Below are 17391 nucleotides of genomic sequence, written 5' to 3'. Positions count from 1 at the left end.
CATTTATTATAATTAGTCCGACTGAGAGAATAACGTGGATTTTCATAAAACTTTTTTGTTCGTTGATCTTACTTCGTAAATGCATCCGTCTGAATTAACTTGTCACTAAGTCGTGTATTTGAATGGTTTATTACAAGCTCAAAATAATCATACACCGTGAAATACATTTTTCTCAATTTTACCATGTGCATGTTACAATTTTTATTAATTATTTAATTTCATTACAGGTTTTTGGTGCATTGACTTCGTGCTCCCTGCACGTAAGCGATCACTTTTACGGTACCGGTGAGTCTCTGCTGTTTAGGTTTACGCCAAGGTTCCAGTGTTTCAACTGGACAGGAGACAACCTGTACTTTATCAAAGGCAACAATGAGAGCTTAGCAATTGGTGCTGGAGAGTAAGTTTCTCTCACTTTTTTTTTTCTTGTTCTTTTATTGTTAGATGACGATTTTACGGAATCGGTTTCGTTTTTAGTGGCAAATTTGGGCTTTGGTTGGATGGTGATCTATATCAGGGCAGGACACAATCTTGCAGCACGTACGGCAACGAGCCGTTGGCGCCGCGTGAAGATTTTGTCGTTAAAACGTTAGAATGTTGGGCATTCATATAGGACATGGCCTTGTACCCCCAACCCGCCACTCCTTCGCCATCACCACAGCCTAATTTAACCTGAACTTCACGAAGATTCGCCTCCAGGAGAGATTAGAGGAAGACTAATGATTCTAAGAACATTGTCGAAGGAGTTGAGTCGTGTTACTGTCGTCACGACGCTGATTAACTCGATCGCCATTTGAAGAAATCTCGCCCAGTGTTGGACAGTATAATTTCCTGAGGTAAAAGGAATTATCAAATGTCCACGAAGAGACAACGATGGCTTTGCCTGAAGATGTAGTGAAATTCGACAAGAAGCGACGACGAATGTTTGTAAAAGAGACTGTCGTGGCCCGAAGTTATGCGATCATAACGTGTGATGTAACAGTGCATGTTTACTTGCATATCGCGTAGCTATTGATTGTCGTTAATTGCCACTGACTCCTTGTCTTTTTTTCTTTTTTTTTTTAAGTTGGCATATTTATTTTATTTTTTTAAATATTTTGTTGAATAAATAATTGTCGCGAGTTAAATGTTGCTCGTCAATTTGATTTCCAATTATTTGTAAGTTGATCGAGAGTCGAAGAATATATAATTACTTCGTACGATAATTGTTACTTCGAACTAGTCGAGATTACGCATATAACGCCGATATAATTATGATAATAATAATGATGATGATGATGGTGATGATGATGCTAAGTGATTATAATAATGATTATGGTGATAAAAGAATGAAAGTATGAATGATTGGAAATGATGTGGTTGCAAGTTGCGAGGCGAGATACATAACGTTTAAAAGAAAATAATTTACAAATTCAAGACGATAAAGATGCTAAAACTAACAGTTTGTTGATGTGTAGATAATGTAGATAGTAAATGTACATATATATATACATATATATATACATATATATACTATGATCGTGTTACAATGATTGGTTTTGATTACACAAGTAGAGAGAACTCTTAACGGAACGCTGTGTAGCTCGTCATGTATAATGCAGATATTGAGCCAAAAAAATATACACGACACGTATATACATCATACATGCATACACATGAGGATTGATACACAGATTGCGGGAAGTGTGTTCTCGTGCAATCAAGTATAATGATCTGAGAAAAAAAAAAGAAGTAATTTTAGAGAAAGAGATACCTCGAGCTGATCTTACGATTAGAAGAGAAACGAAGAATCAATGATTTGTGGATTGACTTGAGTCAGAGCATATTCGTGAATTTTGTCAATAAATTAGTAAATGTGCTTTGGAGTTACGAGTGACCACAACGAACACACATGCCTGTGCCTGCTTCGCTCTCTTTGTCTCTCTCCGCCAAGTGTACTCGCGACATGAGCGAGTATCTCGAGCGTGAATCCATTTTCCTATCAACGTACGAATTTCCTAATACAAACAATTGATCATTCTAGATAGCACGTCTGACTATGAATCATTGCGTTCTAATCGCATTACAATGCTCTTTTAGACATAGTCTAACTTTGTACAACCGATTATATACACAATCACACTGTTCGAGCTTATAATATCTATCGTTCGCGCGAGCATTGTTGAGTTAAAACCGAACGTGTGTATCCGCCCATTTCTATCTGGCGCATTTCGTCTATTTGCAAAAAAATGAGAGCAAGAAGAACAAAATCTTGTACGCGCGCAAGACGAGCGATTCTCAAGCATAAGAAAAAGAAGAAAAGAACGCAAAAAAAAAAGAAACCTTTTTTTTTTATCAGTTATCACGATATTGCGTGAGATTCGACGAATTTTTTCTAACACATTATGTTACGGATATTGTGGATGTGTCGCAGCTGTTTAAGAAGACCCACTTTGGCGCGTGTTACTGACCCACGACCTTTAATAAATCACACATTTTATACCACATAGAACTAATGCCGACACTAATGGCGAATATCTTTCTCCTTTCCAGGATCATCCTAGATACAATTTTTATTCTACGATCACGCGTTGTATCGTTTCTATACGTGATTACGATCTCTCGTAATCTTAACGAAGGCGTTCCTCTGGCGGTCGGTTGCCGATCAGCAGGGCCGCGTACGACGACCAAGAGTGCTTATTAAACTAACGACAACACGACTCATGCGAGCACAATAAAATTCACGCAGAAAACTTTTGATCTACCTTTACCTATTTACCTCTTTCTCACACATGACACACGATCCCTCTCTGCTGATGTACGTCATCGGAGAACGTTCGAAAGACTGAACGCTCGATCCAAGATATCCCAAGAGGAGAATGAGACCCAAGTGTTCGCGCACTGGTTATAAAATGCACTAAAAAAAAAAGAAAAAAAAAACGAAAACAAAAAAAGAAAAGAAATGAAAATGCGTGATCAAAGCCACTGATTGGGCAGAGTACAGAATGACACTTGATAAGAATATGAAACTGACACAATTCCAATGAGTTTAATTTTCCACGTGATAACGGATGTAGACGTTAAAAGGTAGACCTTTACCGAGTCTCGCGAACTCGCCACGAGTGAGCATAGAGTTTTCCATTTTCGTGTGCATATCTAGCGAAATCCTAATATCTATCGAGATCGTTTCTCGATCCCACGATGTCGACGAAGCACAAACAAGAGTATCCAGTCAACGTGCAGCATTACCGGCTTTGTTAGAGTAGCGAATCTCGAATTTGTACACTCAATGCGATACATACTAACATTGTGTACGATTAGAGTTGCTTAGAAGATAAATTAGATACTAGGCGTAATCATGTGATATTAAATAAAAAATTAAAGAAAAAAAAAATAAAAAAACACAAAAAAAAAGAGTTACGCTACTAGACGATTTATCGAATCGCTTCGATGATACATCATGTGGTTTCATGTTACGCGACACCATCATTTACATCACGTATCACATACACGAAAAAAAAAAAAAAAAAAAAAACACCTTGAGATGGAAATCTTTTCGCTTTTTTTGACTAACAAAGCGTGCGTACGATTGTGTAAACGTTGCTCGTGGAATAGACGAATTCGAAATCCGCGGTAAAGATAACAGCATTGTGTGCGAGAAAGAGCGAAGTATGTGCATTCAACAGCAGGTGACTATAACAATAAGCCAAATGAAAAGAAAAGAGTTACTCATAATCCTCGCCTTATTGTGGAAAAAGAAAAAAAAACCTCAAGATGTCAATGTGCACTGTAACAAAAATAAAATATTAAGTATTTCTGGGAGCTTTCTGTTCATCTGAATTTTTCTTTATTTCGTATTTTTCGTGTTCTTTGTCATTGTAATTCGCAGTCAAGCCGGCATGAATAGAACCATTGTAACAATGTATATGCGTGATCAAACGCCTCCAAAATGAGCTCGATAGGTCTATATTGTTTCGACATTTGTGAACCTTGCAGAGTAGAGGTGATGAAAAGATATTCGTAAGATTTAATTTATATGCGTAGTGAGATTTATTATGAAAAATGTTTACTAATTAATAATTACAGTTATATGTATGACTGTGTGCATTTTCTCGCACACCTGTGGATACTGTACGCCGTCTGTCAATACGAATGATTCTCCTCGTCGTCACCTGAATGAGATTCGCTTTTCCTCTTCCACGAAAGCGTCTCGATCTATGTACGCGAGAGATTATCTAAAGTATTCAAATAAACATGCGGTACTGCCTCTGTAGAACTAAACTAAAATGTATCCAGTGGCGGATTATTGAATATTTGTTATATGAATACTTGAGATTATACAGTTGACAGATCATTACTTCAGATATCAACCATTTAAATTACCCCTACGGTATGATTTTATATATTGTATAATGTAAGAAAATTAGAGATAGTCCAAATTATTCACAGTTAAAAAACAATGTTTAGAGCTCTGAGATGTTCCAATCCGCCACTGAACGTAGTGAGTGAAATTAGAAAAAAAAACAAAGTATATCCCGACTGTAACAGATGATTTCCATACAGGAAATTTCCATATAGGAAATCATTCGTTATAGTCATATGTATGGGCGTATTTCGGCCAGTGCACGTTTGTAAGACACATCTCCTGCGAGACTCCTCTCCCAAGAAGTCGTTAAACTAACCATTATGATTATGTAATTTTCGGCATATTGTATTTTTCGATAACAGAAGATACAGCTTTTACATTAACAGCGTGACGAACTTAGAACCTGTCAGAGTAATGTCACAATTCGCTATATACATATCCGACTTGGGGATGCGTTACAATGAGCAGCGTTAAAAAGAAAATATATATATTTCGCAGTTGGAACACACGACTATAATGTTTCATCGCTTGGAGGATAATTAAAACGAAAAATTGCTATTATGCGTTCTAACAATAGAACACTTGTGCTTCTCTATGTCCAAACTGCTGAATGATAATGGTTGTGTTAGCCTAAGGATATACAGGGATATGCAGAGTGTTCCGTTTTATTCGTGTGAGTTTTCTTGATCGATTGATATGTTAAACGTTGAGTTTTTTTTTTTTCTTGTTAAAAATTTGAAGAAAAAATTTAGGACAGTGTTATACTTACGTTCAAAATTTTGAAGATTAATCGTATAGACGTATTAATTTATTATTTAGCTTTTTCTTAATGTCATTTAATTTAGTATCAAGATAAATATGTAATAATAAGATTTAAGATGTGGTTTAATTAAAATCTAAAGTATTAATTAAAAAAAAAATATATAAGATTACGTGATTGTTAAAAAGTTGTATTGCAGGAATGATGGAACACTCTGCATATATTGCGCTCTAAAATAATGGGTACGTGTAATCTGTGTATATATAAAAAACATTTTACGCTAAAAATTGTACGCTCGGTATAACATGTACCTACGAATACACACTCGTAGCCGATATTAGCGATCGTTAGCGAATTTAATGTAAAAAGAAAAACGGATGGAAGAGATTCGGAAAGAAGTGAAGGGATATAAACTCAAGCAAGCAGCACAAGAAGACACATACCTTTGGTATACACAATTGTCAATTAGATTCAGACTGACTGCAGGGACTTGAACACGCATAAACAGTTCGATGTTCTTCAATGTTTAGTTAGATAAAGTTGTCGTCGTCGTCCTCGTCCTCGTTAATGAGCACGTTATTGAGAACACGAAACGACGCATTTAACTCGGGCCAGTGGCGATAAATGTGAAGCGATTAGCGGCTAACGGGACCCATTTGACATAATTAAACAAAAAAAAAAGATTCTAATATATATAAAGAAATATATATTATATATTATATATATATTATCAGTAAGAGAGAGAGAGTAGAGATGTTGAGAGGTCGAGGTAAGATCTTAAACACTGGAGTCAGCGCACAAGCCACTTTGGTCACTCGCTATGGAACACATAATTAACACTGTGTATACTACGTTATTGGTGTGCGTCTACTCTATAATTAACGCGGCTAATACTTGTAAAACTGGAAGAAAATGTCTGTTTTTTCGAATGATGCTTCAGAGAAAAAAAAAGCCCATTTAATTGCGTTTGCTTTTGCGTCGTCGTGCGAACAGCTGTCGCGAACAATTAATTAAAGTTAACTGAGATTTAACTGATTCAATATCTCTTTCGCTCTTTCTCTCTCTCTCATTTCTTTTGCCCTTCGGGAAGAGGCGAGGCATCGGTTTGAACATCAGTTAACTTTGACTAATGCTTAGGAAAACGATCCCTTGTTGCATAAATGTTTGATCGGCTGTTAATGTAGACAGGTATCCGTAGAGCATAATTCTTATTGCGATCAAAGAAGCTGTTTGGTTCAAGTGCGAAAAACAAAAAAAAAAAGAAAAAAAAAAGAAATCTGGATAATTGATGTGACATTAGTAGCAATCTGTGTTGAAAAACAAAATGAAACAATTCTAGTGACAACTAGCTAGCGCAGCGAAAATTCTGTTATAACCAGAGAATATAGGCAGAACAAAAGTTTTATTGAACTCAACGGCATAATGTTCCAATATGCGACCATATTACGATGAAAGAAAAAAACAAAAAAAAAATTTGCAGTACAAGAAGCTCAGAGATTCGACGCGGGGCGTTGTAACAAATCTCATTGTATGTTATGAAAGAGCGACGTGTTCTCGGCGATTAGCAAGTACTAAAAGTAAACCCCCCGTTTGCGAGACAAAGGGAATCGGGACGGTGTTGTAAATTCACGCGATATATCCGCTGGAAAGGAAAACTATTGCGCCAATTGTAAATATGTATTTCAATCTGATAGCATGTCTCCTACAGACAACAATAGTAATCCAAGATAATTTGTGTCGGGTTGTAAAAAGAAAGAGTCTAGGGCATTCCTTTCGTCTGTTGTTCCGGCAGAACGTGTCGAAAAGAAAAGGGGAAAAAAAATTAAATTAAATAAAGAAACACGCGTTGGAGACACCGTTCGAATGCAAATACTGGCGATACTGAGAAAGCGGATGTATCCGGCACAAGGCAGTCTAGACTTCTTTCGTTTAAATGAATTTAATCGCAGAAACAATAGCGATCTTTTTCTTTGTATCCCTGGCGCCGAGAAAGTTCGCATAGAATCAGATTCAGGATAGATATTTATGATATAAAAAGAAAAATGTAAAAATACATCTGATGTGTTTACCTTTTTCTTTCCTCGCTTCCAATAATTCACGAGACTTCTTTCTTTATCTTTAAGAGAGAGTGTAGGAATTTAAAAAAAATTAATAGTTTGGTTTATATACATTTTTTTATTTACATATAACATTAATTTAATTAATCTTTTACATTAATTTAATTAATTTCTTAAACCATATTAAAAAATCTTAAGTAAAAAAATATTATAATAACCTTTTTTTATTTTAGGTATAAATACTTTCAACGTAATATTTCTTTAATGCAGATATGAACAACTCAAAATAAGATAAAAATAACGTACTATATATCCACCAGTGAAACGATAACAATAGCGATAAAAAGCAAGAGAATTACTACCCAGTAGCCACATGTACTATCTTTGGATTGGATATTACGAACTTGTCGAGTCTTATTGATCAAAGATTCATCAGTCCTGTCCATGTGATCGGCCAGATCATCGATTATTTCTGCGTTACAATATAATACAATTTATAAAGTTATTTAAATACGAAGTTTCAAAGCTTTTGTACATATTAGAGTATCTAAAAAATTTTTCTCGAAATTTATTACTTACCGTTTTGGTGATCCACTTCGTTGCTAATCGTTTGTCCAATTTCTTTCTGGCGAGTTATCACTTTACATAATTCTTCCAAGTCCTTATCTTGTTCTAGAAAAAAATTAGAGAAATGCGAGTTACACATAATGTATGCAGATGCAACACACTATACAATTATTCTTACGCGAAACGCCGTTCGAGAGATTACTGCCGTAGATCTTCATTTCTCGATAACGGCTGAATCGATCGTGTTGCAATTAGGTTAATCTTGTATTATTAATTACCTCTTAATACTTGTTCTTGATAATTCGCTAGATCGACAACGGATACTTGTACGTCTAAGGGTTTGTCGTCGTCATCGTCAGCAGCCCAAGAAGTTGTACCACCATCTGCAAATGCTGATCTATTCGTTTTTAACAGACTGGCGCGCGACGACACGTAATCGTTACGCGGCTCGTATAATTTTTGTAACTGAATATCTTTGCTCTGCAACTGTTCCACTTGTCTCGTTCTACGTTCGGCTTCCTCAAGTGTTCTGTCGAACAGATTAGATTTTTAAGAAGACTATAGACTATTTAAATTTATATTAAAAAAAAAAATATATACATTGTTTTCAATTTAGCTGCCTCTTCGACTTTGCTTTTTAGTTGCTGAACTTCTTGTGTATATTGCTTCATACGCAGCCTTATATTAGCCGACAGACTGGCGTAGACTTTCGACATCTTTGGCTCTCCATCCCGCGTAGTCAGCTGTTCCATAATCTCTCGAAACAGTTTCTCACACGCATCGTATTCCGTGAGCCTAATCACATACAGACATAGATACAGATATATCATAAATCACCGGGATGTAGACAAAAAAAATTGTATACTTTATAAATTATTTTATAAAGTTTATAAACTATTTTATAAAGTATAATTTATAAATTTACCAAGGATCGATTCCTTCAATATTAATAAGTGCCATTTTCGTTTGCAAGATATATATCTATATTAAAATCCCGAAAAAGGCATAAATGTGTACTTCATCGTTTGTTATAAAAAAAAAAGGATTAATTATAATTTTGCATTTGGAAGACACTTAGTCGCGTCATTTTAGCACAATCACAATGCATTAAAGTAACGGCGACAGTTTTTTTAACTGACGATAAATAACAATAGCAGCTTCATAAATGCAAAATAAAAACCAAGCTCGAGTGACTGTCTCTCTCTCTGTACATAACCATAAAATCACTTGCGACGACTCATGAATAATATAAATCTTGTATTTCTTGTAGAATTCAATACCACTCGACTGCTGCGCTTCGCGGGCAAAACGTGCAACTTCGAGCTACGTTTCGACCAATCAGAATGAAAGGAAACACCCGATTTATAGTGCATACGAGTTTTAAAGTTGGCACCTTTGTCTCCGCGGTTTATTTTATTTTTTTTTTAAGGACACTTGATCGCGATTGGCTCAATTGTCACATCCGCTCGTGCTATTCGTCGAACTGAAGAACCAGGACATTATCCGTGTCTCTCATTAGTCGAGATACACGATAGATCGCGCCATGAATTTAAGTTCAAACGAAGGAGTAATTGCTAACCGTCGCTACTGGTTGATGATCAACGATGGCTGCGTGACTGGGTGAGAAGCAACACCGAAGCACACCGTGTTCTATTCTGCTTTCAGTTGAGCCAAGTTCAAGTTCTGCTCGGAATGGGAACAGTTTCTCTCGTACAAAGTTCTAGAGTGAAATTAGTTTCTGGAGTGAACGGACAGGCAAATGTTATGTGAACTTTAGGTAATTTTACGACGTATACGATAAGTAGAGAATTGTTGGATTGTATATTTTTGGAATTTTATTGTGTTTTATCGTGATATAGTGTAACATAGTGTGATCAAGAAGGTTTGTCTTTTTTTTTCTTTTTTATTACTCCGATATTTTCTCGCCTAAGCAAAATATAAATACGACGTTTAATGAATACAATGAGTACACAGAATTAAATTAATTTTATTATTTTATTTATTGCATGAAATACATTGATTTTTGTGTTCAAATGCATGATATATTAGTATATGATTTAGAAATATATATATTGTGTTATTTGGAAGAGAACTGTTTTTTTTTTAGTTTTTTTTTTAGTATAATTGGTATGAGACATGTGTGTTTCTTTTTTTATTTTTTATCGCGTAAATCTGTTATAAATTTTTAAATATTTACTTATTATTTATAAATTATTTCTGCTTTTTATATTTAACAGATGGAATCTCGATTACCAAAGCCAAAAAAAATAATAAAGAATTCTAATAATATAGCTAATATAAATACTAAAGATAATAATTTTAAAACAATTGAAAATACTAATAATACAAAAATGCCAAAACCAACATTATCATTAGCATCATCAGCATCAACTACATCACTTTCGTCGTTAAAATCCACTAATGAAAATAAACAACCAATTAAACCATCCTTTGCTCGAGCACAAACAATGTCTACAATTACAAAGGCAGTAAAGCGTACAGGTCCTAATATTACACATGGACAAGCTAAAAAGCCCTTTGTTAGGCCTGTTATTAAAGAAAGTAAACCAAATAAACCAAATAAAAATGAATTGACTAATACAGCAAGTAATGTTAAAGTTGGACAAAATAACACAGATAATAAGCCAAAAAAATGGGATTATAAGAGCCGTTTTGATATTGCAAGTGACAAACTTCTTACTCTACAACAAAAGAATAAAGACTTAGTTTCAAGAAATAATGATCTAGAAAAGATAGTAAATACTTATGAGACTAATAAAGATGTATATAAAATTAAAGCAGAAAAACTAGAAGTTTTAAATGATACCTTGACAAATGAGCTCCAGACATTAAAAGTAGAAACAGAAGAAATAAAAAAAAATGAAGCAAATCTAACAAAACGATTGACAGAATCCGAAGAATTGTGTAAAAATCTTTCTCATAAATTAAATGATGCCGAAGAAAAGTGTAAAACTCAAGAAGTATTAATTACAGAACAAACAGAACAGTTAACGTTTTTAAAAAAAGATTTAGAACTGCAGAAACAGATAAATAAAAACTTAAATGACGTTAAAGAAAAATTAGAAGAATTAACTTATAAAATGCATATAGATTCCAGAGTATTACATAATACTATCCAAGAACTAAAGGGTAATATTAGAGTATTCTGTAGAGTTCGTCCAAGAACTCTGAAAGAAGAAGAATTAATGAAAGAGTAAGTAAAAAATTTTTTTTCTTTTATAAAATTTAATTAAATATTAAGATAAAAGTATCTCTTAATATTATCTATAACATTATCTCTTATTATTTTGAGGAATATATATTCTTGTATATTTTATATATTTAAACTAAAATTATTGCTTGTTGCAGGCCATATCTTATAAATTTCGTTGACGATTGCACGATTGAGGTCAGTAAATCAAATGGATCTGACTCAATAAGTTGCACTGGAAGGCAACGAGGAATAAAACAAGAATTTACATTTGATAAAGTATTTGCTCCTAATACGTCACAAGCAGATATATTTGAAGAGTTATCTCTTTTAGTACAATCTGCACTCGAAGGCTATAATGTTTGTGTATTTGCTTACGGCCAAACTGGTTCGGGCAAGACATATACTATGGAAGGAGAATACGGGCTGCAGACTGAAGGCATGATACCCAGAACTGTATGTTCGAATATATAACAGTAAAATAACAAAATTAATAAATATATTTTTTAATGTACATTATACTTATTAAAAAAAAAAAAAAAAAAAAAAAAAACCGTTGCGTTAAATAAAATCAATTTTAAAGAAATTATTATTTTATGCGAACATTAAACGCAGCTATAATTTAACTGTGTAAAATAAAAACACTTCTAATTTCAGATACGTCACATATTTAAAGAAATGAAACAGTTCGAGCTTCTTGGTTGGAAATATCAGATAGAAGCCAGTTTCTTAGAAATCTATAATGAACATATTATTGATCTTCTCGATTCTGAATCTAAAACGCATGAAATACGCATGGTTGACAATAAAGGTCAGGATTTATATGTTAGTAATCTTCGGATTGAAGAAATAAACAGTCCAGAAAAATTGCAAGAGTGTTTGCTGATTGCACAACGTAACCGAGCTGTCGCAGCTACTCAATCAAATAATCGGTAAGTTTATTTTGCATATTTTAGATCTTATTATTTTATTTGCAATTTTTTTTGTTATAGTTTTCACGTTTATAATCTTTCTTAAATGTAAAGGCTGAAATCAAATTTCGAACTTTTAGATTATTAAGCCCCTTGCTCGTGTGTAATTATTTTATAGTTTTAGAATGTAATAAGATAAGTAAATTGCATTTTAGATCATCCCGATCTCATTCGGTAACAAGAATACGATTGATCGGTACTCACACTGCAAAACAAGAGGTATCAATTGGAAATTTGAATCTAGTTGACTTAGCCGGTTCGGAACGTTTAAAATCAGAAGAATCTGCTAGAAATACGGAAACAAAAAATATTAATAAATCTCTAGCTAATCTCGGTAACGTAATATTAGCATTATTAAAAAAACAGGAACATGTGCCTTACAGAAACTCTAAATTAACCCACTTGCTTATGCCTTCTCTCGGAGGTAATTCAAAAACATTGATGTTATTGAATATATCTCCACTTGACGAGTGTTACAACGAAACATTAAATTCCTTGAGATTTGCTAGTAATGTTAACAATTGCAGAACTGGACATGTTAAACGAAGTCGACTGGTTTTATAGAAAATCCAAGAATTAAAACACGTTATATTTGTTTAAATATTTTATTTACATGCTATTAATATTTCTCTATAATTACAAATGGAATAAACCTAAAATATTTGATTTAAGGAAAATTTTACCCTATTGAGATTAATGACTATTATAATAAAATTCCTTATATTAATTATAAAATTAGTATATTATTGAAATAAACGTTTGCTTTAAAAAAAAAAATTAAATTCGTAATTTATACTCTATAAGGTATACAATTATCGTAAATAAAGACGAGAAAAATAGCATTTTTTTATATACATATTTATTTTAACATTTTAAGCTTAGACATCTTTGCCGCTATTCCAAAAAATAGAATTTTTATATTTTTTTTATACCACGCAATGTTGTAATTAAAATGAGACTGCCAGTTTTTATCTAAAAATTTTTTGTAAAATACCGACATGTCGTCTGCAGTTGCTTCCTTTCCTTGTTCTTTTAACATTTGTTGAAAACGTTTACGTTCCTGAAAATTTCACAAAATCTTTTTACATGTTGCGCCAATTTATATATTAGAAAGAATATTATATTTTAATTAAAAAACATACTTCAGTGAAGTTAGTATTGTGTTTGGACCAAAATATTTGATTCCATTGTTGGGCTTCTTTCCGAAGCTCTCTATATCTTTTTTCTGAATAAGTTTCCTTTGTGGAATTGGCAAACACAATAGGTCTTAGATTTGAAATTGGATCAGGAGGCCCAATTATATCACGAGGCTGACTATTTTTAAGCTTAATTCTTTCCTAGCAAACATAATTAAAATAAATGCATGATAAAACTATGTTATTGATTATTTTTTCTGAATAAAATAGAAATAATGATTAAAAATGCTATTTTCGTAAAGTCCACAAATTTATTATAAGACTTTAGCATTTATTTACGTATGTAATTAATATCTGTAGTCTACATAAAATTTTTTGTAATGGTAGAAAAACATATTTTAATTAAAGAAAACCAATATTTTATGCAAGCAAGTAAATCAATTTGCACTTGACCCCTCAACGAAATATTTAAACATTTATAAAAACGTGTGGTTATTTTAATAAAATCTTTTTAATTATAAAATAAATTTATTTTAAAGTATAGTATAGACAGTATAGTAAGATAAAACAAAAATTATTAGTGTACATATTTATCAAAATGTTTACCATACTGAATAATCGACATAATTTTGTGAAACGTCTCGTACGATGACATTGCGGTATAACACTTAACATTATAAAATTTTAATAATTATTCAGTTTAGGAGTCTCACATAACCTATCATCCCAATGCACAGAGATACAACCAACGCAACCGACCACAACCGACTGAATTTCATCAAGGAATCGGGTTTGGTGTCAGGAGTCGAGTCGGAATTGGGTTGGGTTAGGTTGCAAACTCCGTTTTTTTTTTAATATTTAATCTATTGGGAATATAAGGTCGTTTAGAAATGGTACAATCACAAAAACAATACGGGGTCGATATATAAAACTTTCCTGTTTATATATATTATCTGTATACAATATGTTTGAGATTTATTATATATATAAAAATTTAATGTAAACCGGGGAAATGGCAATTAATTCGCGTTACATTTTCCGCATCTCGTAACGTTTACATTTTATTTCAGAGCGGAATATGGCGAGTATATCTAAACTCCTTTTCTTTAAATTTTTTTTCGGTATAACAAAGGAATAAACTATGACGCATAAAATAATCGAGAAAATTTAATATGTCGCGGGAGTGAAACGTAGCGAACTGCGTTTTCTGAAAACTTTCGATATGGCCGTGATAGACTTAACGTCACAATGTACGTAGTGACGGCGAGACGGAAGAGGAAAACCGGCGGTAACGCGGTAGAGCTTGGCCTCTTCGTTTGGCCACTATTTGTTATTACATCAATCCAATCCATTTGAAAGTGGTCACCTCGTCGTTGTGTCATGGGCTTGCAGGTGATTTGGCGCATCAGCGAATGTGAACTTTAATTTGTATGCCTCTGCCACTAGCACGCCAATTTCCGAGTCCGTCCAATTTTGCGTGGGCAGGTTTTGTAGCATTAACATCAGTCCCTGCGATCATAAATAGGTACGTTTAAATTTAAATTAATCGCAACTTTGCCTACGAAAATATAACGCAAAGAATAATTAGCACGAATTACTTGAAAATCAGGTTGCAAGAGTAAATGTCGTCTCCAACGAAGAAGAAAGGCCGCGCATACGTAAAGTTGAAACGAGGCGAATCTATCAGACTCCGCCAAATATGTGTCCCACAGTCGAATAGTGCAATGAAGCGGGATTTCTCTGGTTAGCAAATTATTCATCCATCGAAAAGAAAATTGTAGATAATCCACACCGTGCTGATGCAGATGTTGATGCAATGGTGCTAAAAGCGTTTTAAAAACACGTTAAAAAAAATCCCCCCAAAAAAAAGAACAAATAATTAAAGAGCATAGAAGTAAAAAGAATAATTAAAATATCTAAATAGTTCGTAGAAATATATCTTACTGTCAATCCTTTGTATTAATTCCTTCAATTGATTAACTTTATGCTGGATTCCCAACTGAGCAAATATATAATTATCTTGTATACCATCCAAGAATTTAGACAGACACCAAAAACTGTCCGCCTCGATAATATCACGTTGTTCTTTCGATAACGACGCCACGTCGTAATTTTCCAAATCCTGCCAGGCTTGTATCGGCACCGCTTCTTGTAGAAAAACCAAAAAGAAGGGTGTTACGAGGTCATTCATACCCTGCAACAACGGACGTTATAAAATTTTGATCTTTTATAATAATGTGTGAATGAAAGATGAATGAAAAATATGCTCCCACGTCGAATACCTGAACGTAACCAGATGCAGGGTGCCTGATCGCCCATATGTACAATATTCTCTCAAATATCAATTGCACCGTCGTTTGCTGAAACAACGAAATGAGCGGCGACATTCGAGGGATGTCGATGTGAATCTGGCGATACGTGTCCTGGAAGCCTTCGTCCCGTTCGACATCGTAATATTGCTTTACCAGATTCCAGTAATCCAAACGCTTACGTTCCAACGCGGGCTGCCTACGTTCTAAATTAGCCGGCAAGTATTCCTGCATTGTCACAAATATAATCGTTTAATATTTCGCGACGACGTTCTGCCAATTTAATTAACATGGTGCGTTTACCTTCTCTACTTACAGACAATAACCGCCAAGTGACGGAACGTAATTTGGCAGGCACGCCCGACCACGACAGTTGTCTCAATTCGTCAAGATTCAGCACGGACGCTTCCAAAAGTAATTGAAATTTGTCCACCTTGCTCTCGCCGTCTAAATAAATTAATACAATTATTTTTTTTTTATTCTAGCCTTTGAAGCTATTAAAAATTACTGTTAAATGTGTAACAAATAGATACCTTGCTCTTTCGAAGGTATAAAAAATTTTGTCGGAGCATTCGTTTGCCGCAGTGGCTGCGGTCTACCAGGAAATTGCGTCGGCTTGTGTTGTGGCGATAGATTGTACTTTAAATCTGCGTCCTCGCCAGCATGCTGGCTGTTGATCACTTGCGAGTGTAGATTCACGTTGCGCAAGTGTAATGGCTGTACCGCGAGCCTCTGGAGAGCCTCGGCCTTCTTCTCTTCGGGAATAATTTCTTGCTGGACTTTGACGTTCGCTTGAGACGGCTGCAAACACTTATTACCAGATCTATGACTGTTGATAACGCTAAGGGCCGCTGAGTGACTGACTCTTTTCGATATCTTTACATCCGACACTGTACAGAATTCGTCGTCCCCCGAATCCCACGCGTCGTCTACGCTCTCCTGAAAGTCTTGAAAAGAAGTCGAGCCCCCGCTTCCGCCTGTACCGTGGCCACTGCTGCTGTTAGCAGCACCGATTAAATTACTGGATCCAATCGCGGAGTTGAACTTGCCATGCCTAACGTCCTGCTTCAGGCTTGGCCTTAAAAACAATCCTAATTAGCGAGCCTGATCTCTGGTACGTAGAAAGCTTAAATCGTAAAGCAGGTATACCTTCCCGGTACCGCCCGGGTGTTTTTCTTCCAGAAAGACTGATGGGCTGAGATGGCTTGATGGTAACCTTGATTCTCCATCGCGGCGGGAGGCAAAGTTAACTCGCACCTGGTGATTTTCTAATACAATCGCGGCACAAAGACTTCTTCATGCCCTTTGCAGCAGTTAAAGAATTTACAACAGCCGGGAGTGGGACCTCCTACAGCATCGCGATTCGTGTTACAAAACAGATGGGCGCCGAGGCCAGCACACATACGACTGTACGTACATACATACAAATTTGACAGTGCATGAATTATTGTCTTAAGCGCAGATTCCGAAGCCAAGGAACTCTCGGCATCTCTGAAAAGTAAAAAGAAAAAAATATATATATATATCTCGCAATTTCGCTGTGCTTGTCGTGCACACGTGATGTTGCGCGTGGGCGTCAAGCGAGGGCTGTCAACGCCTAAGCGACGGAACGGGAAGAGGGACGAGAAGCGGAGCGGAAGGAGAGGACGGAGACGGTGGACGCGCCGCGAGATACGATCGCCCGGCACTAGGGTGTCGCGGTCGAGTTACCCGGGGCGCACTCCGGTGCCGCGGACGAAGCGGGACGCATCTACGCGCGGCGGAGCAAATCTCGTCGTCGCTGGAGCCGTCCCCGGAGCAAGGTTATGTTGCGTAAGCCGCGTTAGGACGGGGGCGAGGGGCAGGAGAACCAAGGAAGAGGAACTCGCAACGAATCGAGGAATATCGTGCCTACATTTCGCGTCGTCTGCACCGTCAACGATTCCGCGAGGTAGTTTCCTGAGCCAGCGTCCAGTTTTCTGGCTGGCCGTTTGATATAGTTTACGTCGCGGCGTCGCGACGACGACAACATCGTCGCCGTCGTCGTCGTGAAGATAGA

At 35.4% G+C, this 17391-nt stretch overlaps 5 protein-coding genes across 20 annotated transcripts in view; 2 read left to right on the top strand and 3 right to left on the bottom strand.

Annotated features, from left to right (window-relative positions):
- Mtd (TLD domain-containing protein mustard) overlaps positions 1 to 7157 on the top strand; it is a 123231-nt gene extending 116074 nt beyond the window's left edge. For all 14 annotated transcript variants that reach the window (XM_070670519.1, XM_070670517.1, XM_070670521.1 and 11 more), the window contains 2 exons: positions 228 to 397; positions 475 to 7157. In XM_070670519.1, the coding sequence (XP_070526620.1) occupies positions 228 to 397; positions 475 to 610 (306 nt within the window). In that variant the 3' untranslated portion in view covers positions 611 to 7157. The remainder of the gene's footprint in view (positions 1 to 227; positions 398 to 474) is intronic.
- A 127-nt stretch (positions 7158 to 7284) lies between these two features.
- On the bottom strand, positions 7285 to 8991 carry Syx8 (syntaxin 8). Its single transcript, XM_070670540.1, has 5 exons — positions 8652 to 8991; positions 8327 to 8521; positions 8005 to 8255; positions 7739 to 7831; positions 7285 to 7631 (listed from the first exon to the last, which is right to left on the bottom strand). Exons 1-5 carry the CDS (start codon positions 8684 to 8686, stop codon positions 7465 to 7467), a joined length of 741 nt encoding a protein of 246 aa, XP_070526641.1. The 5' UTR covers positions 8687 to 8991; the 3' UTR covers positions 7285 to 7464.
- A 262-nt stretch (positions 8992 to 9253) lies between these two features.
- Positions 9254 to 14048, top strand: LOC139110632 (protein claret segregational). 2 transcript variants are annotated; one of them, XM_070670526.1, is made up of 5 exons: positions 9254 to 9503; positions 9964 to 10940; positions 11096 to 11393; positions 11595 to 11869; positions 12064 to 14048. In XM_070670526.1, the coding sequence occupies exons 2-5, from the start codon at positions 9964 to 9966 to the stop codon at positions 12470 to 12472; spliced, it is 1959 nt and encodes a 652-aa protein (XP_070526627.1). In that variant the 5' UTR covers positions 9254 to 9503; the 3' UTR covers positions 12473 to 14048. The 2 variants fall into 2 exon arrangements, with proteins under 2 accessions (XP_070526627.1, XP_070526626.1); XM_070670525.1 differs by having other exon boundaries at positions 9259 to 9608.
- Positions 12768 to 13790, bottom strand: Coa8 (Cytochrome c oxidase assembly factor 8). Its single transcript, XM_070670541.1, has 3 exons — positions 13651 to 13790; positions 13051 to 13245; positions 12768 to 12968 (listed from the first exon to the last, which is right to left on the bottom strand). Exons 1-3 carry the CDS (start codon positions 13717 to 13719, stop codon positions 12768 to 12770), a joined length of 465 nt encoding a protein of 154 aa, XP_070526642.1. The 5' UTR covers positions 13720 to 13790.
- Tbc1d22 (TBC1 domain family member 22) lies at positions 13963 to 17373 on the bottom strand. 2 transcript variants are annotated; one of them, XM_070670535.1, is made up of 9 exons: positions 17248 to 17373; positions 16771 to 16844; positions 16503 to 16701; positions 15887 to 16431; positions 15670 to 15800; positions 15327 to 15581; positions 14989 to 15238; positions 14643 to 14866; positions 13963 to 14553 (listed from the first exon to the last, which is right to left on the bottom strand). In XM_070670535.1, exons 3-9 carry the CDS (start codon positions 16580 to 16582, stop codon positions 14407 to 14409), a joined length of 1632 nt encoding a protein of 543 aa, XP_070526636.1. In that variant the 5' UTR covers positions 16583 to 16701; positions 16771 to 16844; positions 17248 to 17373; the 3' UTR covers positions 13963 to 14406. The 2 variants fall into 2 exon arrangements, with proteins under 2 accessions (XP_070526636.1, XP_070526635.1); XM_070670534.1 differs by lacking the exon at positions 17248 to 17373 and adding an exon at positions 17064 to 17079 and having other exon boundaries at positions 16503 to 16844.
- Positions 17374 to 17391: the final 18 nt, after the last annotated feature.

The sequence above is a fragment of the Cardiocondyla obscurior genome, linkage group LG21 (assembly GCF_019399895.1).
Source record: "Cardiocondyla obscurior isolate alpha-2009 linkage group LG21, Cobs3.1, whole genome shotgun sequence".
NCBI lineage: Eukaryota > Metazoa > Arthropoda > Insecta > Hymenoptera > Formicidae > Cardiocondyla > Cardiocondyla obscurior.
Note: the sequence above shows the minus strand (reverse complement) of the source record. Positions and strands in the feature narration are given on the sequence as shown.